Source organism: Nerophis ophidion, linkage group LG11 (assembly GCF_033978795.1).
Source record: "Nerophis ophidion isolate RoL-2023_Sa linkage group LG11, RoL_Noph_v1.0, whole genome shotgun sequence".
NCBI lineage: Eukaryota > Metazoa > Chordata > Actinopteri > Syngnathiformes > Syngnathidae > Nerophis > Nerophis ophidion.
In genome coordinates this window covers 13,452,421-13,462,932 of record NC_084621.1, presented here as the reverse complement: position 1 = coordinate 13,462,932, position 10,512 = coordinate 13,452,421, and the positions used below count along the sequence as shown (strand labels likewise).

The 10,512-nt window shown below is 39.4% G+C and overlaps 1 protein-coding gene across 2 annotated transcripts in view; it reads right to left on the bottom strand.

Moving 5' to 3' along the window:
• sh3d21 (SH3 domain containing 21) overlaps positions 1 to 8,311 on the bottom strand; it is a 42,265-nt gene extending 33,954 nt beyond the window's left edge. For both annotated transcript variants that reach the window (XM_061915123.1, XM_061915124.1), the window contains exons 1-3: positions 8,141 to 8,311; positions 7,757 to 7,914; positions 3,220 to 3,277 (exon numbers count right to left, since the gene is read on the bottom strand). In XM_061915123.1, coding sequence (XP_061771107.1) covers positions 3,220 to 3,277; positions 7,757 to 7,914; positions 8,141 to 8,144 — 220 coding nt within the window. In that variant the 5' untranslated portion in view covers positions 8,145 to 8,311. The remainder of the gene's footprint in view (positions 1 to 3,219; positions 3,278 to 7,756; positions 7,915 to 8,140) is intronic.
• Between the last annotated feature and the right edge of the window lie 2,201 nt (positions 8,312 to 10,512).

Genomic DNA, 10,512 nt, shown 5'->3' with positions numbered 1-10,512 from the left:
AGAATGTTTGAATGTAGACGAGGGCTGGGCGATATATACGATATATTGCAGGTTTGTCTCTGTGCGACATAGAAAATGACTATATCGTAATATTCGATTATATGTTCTCACACCGTTGCTTTAAGCTGCTTGCATTACATTACCGGCGTGTCTCACTCCTTCTCGTCTCTCCTTCTCACAGAGACGTAAAATAAGCCCGCCTTCTTACATACGTCACATACTCTCACGAGTCTAGCGTCATAGCTCTCGCCGATCAGAGAGATAGCAGCATGGCTAACGTTAGCCGAGCCAGGTCGTACAAACAGAGCGGAGCGGAGCTTGTAACAATACAAAAGAGAGATGGTGCGAAACTTATCACAAATGGAGGAGGAACAATAAATGCCCAACGTAAAAAGCACGGAGTCCATCAACTGGCGGTGGTTTTGCTCCAAGTGGGAAGATATTCGGCAGACAATTGTAATATGCTGTTCAGTGTATATACTATGATGATTAACCTGTGTGATGACTGTATTATGCTGATAGTATATATTTGTACCATGAATTGATTAACGTGGACCCCGACTTAAAGAAGTTGAAGAAATTATTCGGGTGTCACCATTTAGTGGTCAAATGTACGGAATATGTACTGTACTGTGCAATCTACTAATAAAAGTTTCAATCAATCAATGCAGCAGAAGTGTTACTACAAAAAGGTAGCAACACTATTAATTTGTTCTTTCATTTAAAAAGTCACCCGTGAGAGAATGAAGAGTATTTAATTAATACAGTTTTGGTATATTGACTTAGTTGTGATTTCCCTCTCTACATGAAAGTTTAAAAGTAGCATATTTTAATGCAGTATGAAGAAGAATGTTTTAATGTAGACACAAAGAATCCTCATACTGCTGTGATTCATTCATTCATTCAAGGCCAAGGCAAAATATCGTAATATATATCGTATATCGCAATATGGCATAAAAATATTGCGATATTAATAAAAGCCAATATTGCCCAGCCCTAAAGTAGACACATAGAATCATCAGACTGCTGTGATTATATGCATCAAGTGTTCATTTAAGGCAGGAGCGCTCACACTTTTTTTGCAGGCGAGCTACTTTTCAATTGACCAAGTCGAGGAGATCTACCTCATTCCTATTTATAATTTATATTTATTTATTTATGAAAGAGACATTTTTGTTAACAAGTTAATGGTGTTTAATGATCATACAAGCATGTGTAACACACATAGATTCCTTTCTTTCATGAAGACAAGAATATGAGTTGGTGTATTACCTGATTCTGATGACTTGCATTGATTGGAATTAGACAGTGGTGCTGATAACGCCCACATTTTCAAATGGAGGAAAAAAAAAGTCCTCCTTTCTGTCCAATACCACATGAAAGTGGTTGGATTTGGCATCTCATTTGTCCAACTTGCGTACTCGTTTTTAAACACTTTGTTATGAGAGTAGCATATGTGTGTGGCCCTTTAATGTCTGGCAGCAGGTGAGTGACGTCAGTGAGTGTGCGGGTGGGCAAGCAAGTGAGAAAGCGGTCGCTGAGGGCGGAGGAGAAATACATTGGCATCAAACTCCGTAGCTTGCTAGCTTGTGCACGCTAGCTTTCTGAGACTCTTATTTTGTTAGCACAGGCAGGATGAAACAGGTCTTTTATGGTGAAGACAGGAACTGTCTTTAGAGTTTTGACAGTAGGTACGGAGTCTCTAGAAATAAAATGTGTTTCTCTGCGTCCGCCCTGTTAGTGATTTTTTTCTTAATTATGAGCTCGCAGCAGCCAGCGTCATCTCACAAGATCCTCGGGTGCCGAGAATGTCAAACAACTGACGAAAGTGAAGTCTTGGTATGATTGATGATTGCTCATTTTTATGTATATTTTTTAATACCTGGCTTGAGATCGACTGACACACCCTCCGAGATCGACCAGTCGATCGCGATCGACGTAATGGGCACCCCTGATTTAAGGCTAAGGCAAAATATGGAGATATACAGTATATTGTGTATCGCGATGTGGCCTAAAAAATATCGAGATATTAAAAAAAGGCCATATCGCCCAGCCTTAGTACACGTGTTTCGAGACTACTTCTGTATCCGCGACAAAAGAGGTGAGCATGACGTCACACTTGCTTCTGTAAGAGCCATATAATATTTTTTTTAACACTTAATACAATGCGTGCATTTTTAAATAAGACAAACATTTTCAGAGTATAGTAAGTCTGTTATTCTTTCTGAAGATACCCAATTATATAAAAAAAAAATACTTCTTTCCATTGATGTGATCCTCATGTACCCTGAAGGACAGCTGGGGTTGGCTGAGCCACCCGCAACCTTGAACAGATGCGGTAGAAAAAGGATGGATGGAATACATGTTTTATTATTTGAACGTTATGTTTAATACTGGTATTTCCAACGTAATTATTCATTACTTATCGTGTTAAGCAATGTCAGCTAAGATTTATCTGAGAGCCGGATACTGTCGTCAAAAGAGCCACATCTGGCTCCAGAGCCATAGGTTCCCTACCCTTGTGATATATTATCACGTAAAAATCTGCTTCCGCATCTGTTTCTGACCCACGCGTTTCAGGTTGGCTGCTCTGAAAACAAACCCCGCCCACTCTGCTTTGTTCCTGGTCTGAGCTGCTGTGACGTAGATTACCAGGAATAATTCGTATAACACTCAAAAGCGCAGATTTCGACAATTGAAATACTCTCTATAGCTCAAGACTTAACGGTAATTTAAAAACAGCACTGCACATAATAAATGCGGCTACAGTTTTGATGTTAAAGGTCTAAAAAAATTATGTCGATCGTCCAGTGGGCCGGATTGAAAATCTTAATAGTCCGCTTGTGGCCCGTGGGCCAGATTTTGCCCATGTCTGGTCCACACCAGCCACAACAGTTCAAACCGCGGCCAAGTCATAAAATGGGAACCATTGCCTCCCTGCTTGGCACTCAGCATCAAGGGTTAGAATTGGGGGTTCAATCACCAAAAATTAACCCCCGGCGCGGCCACCGCTGTTGCTCACTGTTCCCTTCACCTCCCAGGGGGTGATCAATGGTGATGGTTCAAATGCAGAGAATAATTTCGCCACACCTAGTGTGTGTGTGTGTGTGTGTGTGTGTGTGTGTGTGTGAGACAATCATTGGTACTTTAACTTTAACATTATCAGCACTAGATGGAGGGAGTGAAAAGAAGAAATGTAGAGAATATATAAACATGTACTTGATCGAACGCTTCGTGGTACTCTCTTGCTGTTCCCTCTCAAAGAAACTGGCACTTCCTGCAAAGGCAAAAGCACAAGTAGATAAACATGACTGCAGAAAAAACCAGAACCCAGTAGAGGAAACTGGTTCTTGTTCAGGACCAGTTCCCAGTGTATCCATTTCTTTGAATCGCTTGCCAATTTTCCCAACAACTCTTTTCATTCTTGCGGGAGGGAATGACGTAATTATGCAACATGCGTAGTGACGTCACACAGCCACGTGCCCCCCAGCTCGTGGAAACACTCCAAAGTTTGGCTGTATTTTACGTGAAAAGATTGTAACAGCGATACTTGTAATATTTTTACTACTTGTGACTGCTATCAGACTGTATAATGCGTATGTTCCTTTTGACTGCACATGTACTGTAAATGTATAATGCATTTATATTATTCACATGTGAATAATGCTGTATAATAGACTGTACTTATCTTATTAACATGTGAATAATGCTTTATAACAGACTGTATTTATATTATTCACATGTGAATAATGCTGTATATTAGACTGTATTTATATTATTCACATGTGAATAATGCTGTATAATAGACTGTACTTATGTTAACATGTGAATAATGCTTTATAACAGACTGTATTTATATTATTCACATGTGAATAATGCTGTATAATAGACTGTACTTATGTTATTAACATGTGAATAATGCTTTATAATAGACTGTATTTATATTATTCACATGTGAATAATGCTGTATAATAGACTGTACTTATGTTATTAACATGTGAATAATGCCGTACAATAGACTGTATTTATATTATTCACATGTGAATAATGCTGTATATTAGACTGTATTTATATTATTCACATGTGAATAATGCTGTATAATAGACTGTACTTATGTTATTAATATGTGAATAATGTCGTACAATAGACTGTATTCATATTATTTACATGTGAATAATGCTGTATAATAGACTAGTTATAATATTTACATGTGAATAATGCTGTATAATAGACTGTATTTATAATATTCACATGTAAAATATACTTAGTGTTTGTCTATTGTGAGCAAACTGTGGTGCTGAATTTCCCCCAGGGATCGATAAAGTACTTTCTATTCTATTCTATTCAAATTGCAAGGGTATTATTTTATCAAGTGGAGATCATAGGAAGAATATGCTGAAACATTCCAACACACAGCGTGTAACAACTATAAACGAATGTGCCGTTTTCGAAAAACTCCGATCTCTTTCCCGCAGCAGTACCACTAACACCTACTCTTTATGTATTAAGTAGGGCTGGGCGATATATGGAATAATCTCGATATATCGCGGGTTTGTCTCTGTGCGATATAGAAAATGACTATATCGTGATATTCGAGTGTACCTTCTCACGCAGCTGTTTTTAGCTGCGGGCATTACACTATAGGCTTTTCTTACTCTTTCTTGTCTCTCCTTCTCACATACTTCACATACTGTCACGCATGCAACGTCATATGCCCTCACGGAGCAGACAGGTAGTGGCCTGGGTAAAGTTAACTGTGGCGGGTGGTGCTAGCGGAGCGGTGCGAGTGGTTATACGAGAGAGAGAATGTGCCAATCTGGTAACAAATGGAGGAAGAATAATTAATTCCCAAGAAAAACAGCACAGGGTCCATCATCCGGCGGCTGTTTGGCTTCAAGCGGGTAGATGTTATACAGACAACCGTAATATGTACAGTATGCGGCAAAAGCGTTGTTGCAAGAAGTAGCACCACTGCTTAATGTTTAGCATCATTTGAAAAGTTACCCGCAAGACAATTAAGAGTGCTTGAAACTCAGCATGTCAACATCTCCAGCCGGTGACACACCCACAAAATGCCTAAGTAACGTACACTGACCCACTTGAGCCAGGCGTCTTCCATTTCCACATCAACGCCATATGAAAAACCTAGTCAACAACAGAGGGAGATAACACCGGCAGGAACCTACCACATAGTGAAGGACATACACTATTTGATTTCTTGTTATGCAGCTCATTTTTATTTGACAATTATTGAAACTTCTTATGGCCTTTTAGTAATATCTCCATATTTTTAGGCCATGTCACGATACACCATATATATCTCCATATGTTGACTTAGTCTTGAATGAACACTTGATGCATATAATCACAGCAGTATGATGATTCTATGTGTCTACATTCAAACATTCTTCTTCATACTGCATTAATATATGCTACTTGTAAACTTTCATGCAGACAGGGAAATCACAACTAAAAGTGTATTTATTAAACAGTTATTAAGCAGTGGCACAAACATTCATGTCATTTCCAAAACAAAAAGTGCAAGATTGTCAGAGACATTTTAAAACAAGCTATTAGTGCACTTTTGTGCATGATGTCACTAAGGTGACATATCAAAACAACACTTTAAAGTGCACTTTTAGTACAGAATGCCACTACAATAGTTTAAAACAAATAAAGTGGACTTTTTGTGCATGATGTCACTCATGATATTTCAATAAGTGTCAAATAAAAATGAGCTGCATTATTGGTAGTCAAATAGTGTATGTCCTTCGCTATGTGGTAGGTTCCTGCAGACTTATTTCCTTCTGTTGTTGACTATTTTCTTCATACGATGTTGATCTGGTAATTATTGCTGGTGTGGCACCGGCCGGTAGATGTAAACATGCAGAGTTTCAAACACTCTTCATTCAGCAGGTGACTTTTCAAATGATGGTACAAATTAGCAGTGGTGCTACTTTCTGCAGCAGCACTTTTGCCGCATACTGGACATATTACGGTTGTCTGTTCAACATCTTCCTGCTTGAAGCCAAACCATCGCTAAATGATGGACCCCCTGCTGTTTTTTTAGGGAATTAATTATTCCTTAATTTATTACCACCGTCTTTCTCTTGTATTACCACTCGCACCGCTCCGCTAGCATCACACCTAATGTTACCCATGCTGCCACATCTCTGCTCCGCGAGGGCGTATGACTTTGCACGTCCGATAGTATGTGACGTATGTAACAAGGTGTGCTTGTGTTATGTCTCTGTGAGAAAGAGAGACAAGAGAGTGAGAAACGCCTGAAGTGTAATGCCCGCAGCTAAAATCAACTGCGTGAGAATGTATACTCCAATATCACGATATAGTCATTTTCTCTATCGGAGAGACAAACCCGCGATATATGGAGTATATTCTATGTATCGCCCAGCCCTAGTTTGAACTTTACACCACTTTATGTTAGAATTGGCAACAACAGAGGATGAATGTCCCATAACAAGAAGATAGAGAAAAAGAAGCAGCTTATCGACTACGGCAGTGGTTCTCAAATGGGGGTACTTGAAGGTATGCCAAGGGGTACGTGAGATTTTTTAAAAATATTCTAAAAATTAGCAACAATTCAAAAACCCTTTATAAATATATTTATTGAATAATACTTCAACAAAATATGAATGTAAGTTCATAAACTGTGAAAAGAAATGCAACAATCCAATATTCAGTGTTGACAGCTAGATTTTTTGTGGACATGTTCCATAAATATTGATGTTATAAATTTCTTTTTTTGTGAAGAAATGTTTAGAATAGAGTTGATGAATCCAGATGGATCTCTATTACAATCACTTTAAGTTGATGATTACTTCTATGTGTAGAAATCTTTATTTATAATTGAATCACTTGTTTATTTTCCAACAAGTTTTTAGATATTTTTATATCTTTTTTTTCCAAATAGTTCAAGAAAGACCTCTACAAATGAGCAATATTTTGCACTGTTAATGAATCAGAAACTGATGACATAGTGCTGTATTTTACTTCTTTATCTCTTTTTTTCAACCAAAAATGTTTTGCTCTGATTAGGGGGTACTTGAATTAAAAAAAAATTCACAGGGGGTACATGACTGAGAAAAGGTTGAGAACCACTAGACAATGGTATAGCTACGGACTACAGTGGCGGACAAGCGCAGATTTTCAGGACTTATGCAGATCTCAAATACACATCAGCAGGTACTATAAGGTAAGAAAAAATGATTTGCGTAATATTGTGAAACGAAACACCAGATAATGTCTGCTAATGGGTGCCATTTTGCAGTCCACATACAGGCACCATTATAATATGTGTATGTGTGACTACGGTAGCCGTAAAGGGCCGACAATCCATCAAGCTGTTGGGCTTCAAAGTCGTACTAAAACATTTTGACAGATTTTTGAGCGCCGTGTGTAATGTTCTTTATTTTCAATTGAACATTGTTTTGGTGTTTACTGGCGTCATATTGCAGTCTACATGCATCTCTTATGTGTGACTGCCATCTACTGGTCACACTCATTACACCATGCGCCAAATAAAATTGCTTCGAGGTCGGTAAGCACAAACAATGATATCGTGAATTAGGCGCACTGATTTTTGAGAAAAAAAAAGGATTTTCTGTCTGAAAAATACGGTGTTTTTATTTCGTTGAATTCCACAGAAGAATATTTCAGAATATAACACGGGAAAAATCTTATCAATTCCCATCGCTAACCCGATACAACTGCAGTGCCCTTCCTGCTGCTAACCCACCTTGACAAAGCTGGCTGGAAAGATGCCACGCTTGCCACTCAGCTCGCCCTCCAGCCAGCCTTCCTCGCTGGCCTGGGTGACCTTTTTCAACACATCGCCCGTCTGCACCGAGAGCTCGTCTTCCACCGTGCCCTTGAAGTCATACAGCACCAGCACCTCTATGGGGAAGAACATTTATCTGATTAGATTAGAAAATAACAGTGGAAGATATTGTCAACCACATCCTGTTGTCTTTTAAGTGGAACACAATTGTGATTGTTGAAAGGCAAGTTAGAACCCAGACCTTCATGTTGTATTTACTTAGCAGTTACTCCCTACAATTCCTAGCACACTGGAAGAATATCTTTTGTATTAGTCTCTTCGAAAGATATTCGGAAAACTCACCCATCCTTTCGGATTCTTTATTTCTCAGCTGTGTGAACCTCTCGACCCTTTCTATAACAAAAATCCGAAGCAGTGGCTGCTAGTATCGTCTTCCTTCTCGTCAAACATTAACATTCAGCAGCATTTCCTCAGGCTTGTCATTGCAAGTCAACACAGCGAGGAAGAAAGAGGGTGGGTCACAGAGAGAGTGAGATAGGAAGGGAAGGAAGGAGGTAACAAACAGGTAAGGCAGGTTTATAATAGTACAGCTAAGTAGTCTTCTTAATGTTTACCTTGCTCATGAAGAAGAGGCATTGTAAGCCATATACTGTCGCCTCCGTACACTGCTCTCTCCTAGTTGTTGCATTTTGCAATCATCAATCAATGTTTACTTATACAGCCCTAAAACACCATTGTCTCAAAGGTCTCCACTAGCCACAACAACATCCTCGGCTGAGATGAGGCCAGTCCGTAGTGGATCTAACATAATAGTGTGAGTCCAGTCCATAGTGGATCTAACATAATAGTGATAGTTCATTCCATAGTGGATCTAACATAATAGTGTGAGAGTCCAGTCCATAGTGGATCTATCACAGGGGTGCCCATTACGTCGATCGCGAGGGGTGTGTCAGTCGATCTCCAGCCAGGCTTTAAAAAAAAATAGACCTAAAAATTAGTGATCATCAATCTTCACCAAGACGTCACTTAAATGACATTCACGGTACCGGAGGGTCTTGTGAGATGACGCTGGCTGCTGCAAGATCATTATTATTAAAATATGACCGAGAGGAAGGCGAGAAACACTTTTTATTTCAACAGACTCTCGCGCCGTACCTTCCGTCAAAACTCTAAAGGCCGACTGCACATTTCCTATCTTCACAATAAAAGCCCTGCTTCATGCTGCCTGCGCTAACTAAATACAGAGTCTCGGAAAACTGGCGTGCACAAGCGATCCCTCAGAAAGCTGGCGTGCACATCACTTGTGCACGCCAGCTTTCCGAGACTCTTATTTTGTTAGCGCAGGCAGCATGAAGCAGGGCTTTTATTGTGAAGATAGGAAATGTGCAGTCGGCCTTTAGAGTTTTGACGGAAGGGACGGCGCGAAAGTCTGTTGAAATAAAAAGTGTTTCTCGCCTTCCTCTCTGTCATTTTTTCATAATAATGAACTGGCAGCAGCCAGCGTCATCTCACAAGACCCTCGGGTGCCGTGAATGTCAATCAAGCAAGCTACGGAATTTGCCGCCAATGTTTTTCTTGTAAAGTGTATGGAAGCTGGATGAATTAGATGCCAAAAACCAACCACTTTCATGTGGTATTGTACAGAAAGGACAACTTTTTTCCTCCTCCATTTGAAAATGTGGGCGTTATCATCATTACTGTCTGATTCCAATCAATGCAAGTCATCAGAATCAGGTAATACACCAACTTATATTCTTGTCTTTGTGAAAGAAAGACATCTATATGTGTTACACATGCTTGTATTATCATTAAACACATTTAACTTGTTTACAAAAATGTCTCTTTCATAAATAAATAAATAAAACTGATATATATAAATGAGGTAGATCCCCTCGAGTTGGTCAATTGAAAAGTAGCTCGCCTGCAGAAAAAGTGTGGGCACCCCTGCTCTAAAATAATAGTGAGAGTCCATTCCATAGTGCATCTAACATAATAGTGTGAGAGTCCAGTCCATAGTGGATCAAACGATGCACAAACGAGTGGTCCACCCTGGGTCCCGGCCCAGGACAGCCAGAGCTTCATCCGTGGCCACCAATCCTGCGCCCCTACCCCCCGCCCCCCAGAGGGGTCTATTCAAAGGCTAGAACAGGGGTCGGGAACCGTGTTGGCCGAGAGAGCCATGAAAGCGAAATATTTCAAAATGTATTTCCATGAGAGCCCAAAAATATTTTTTTCACTGAATACAACCAAATTTGTGCATTTTTAAGTAAGACCAACATTTTTAGAGTGTAATAAGTTTCTTATAGTTTTTTTAATAACATTGTTATTCTAAAAGTTAACCAATAATAAATATAATACTTATTACCATTGATGTGACATTTTGAACAGGTGCCATAGAAAACGGGTGGTTGGATTAAAATGCATGAGAATGTTTTATAATTCGAACGTTATTTTTAACACCTGAATTATTAATTACTTATCGTGTTAAGCAATGTCAGCTGGGATTTATCTGAGAGCCAGGTGCAGTCATGAAAAGAGTCACATCTGGCTTTAAAGTCATAGGTTCCCTACCCCTGGTCTAGAGTATACAGATGAGTTTTAAGAAGGGACTTAAATGCTTTTACTGAGGTAGCATCTCTAACTGTTACCGGGAGGGCACTCCAGAGTACTGGAACCCCAATAGAAAACGCTCTATAGCCCGCAGACTTTTTTTG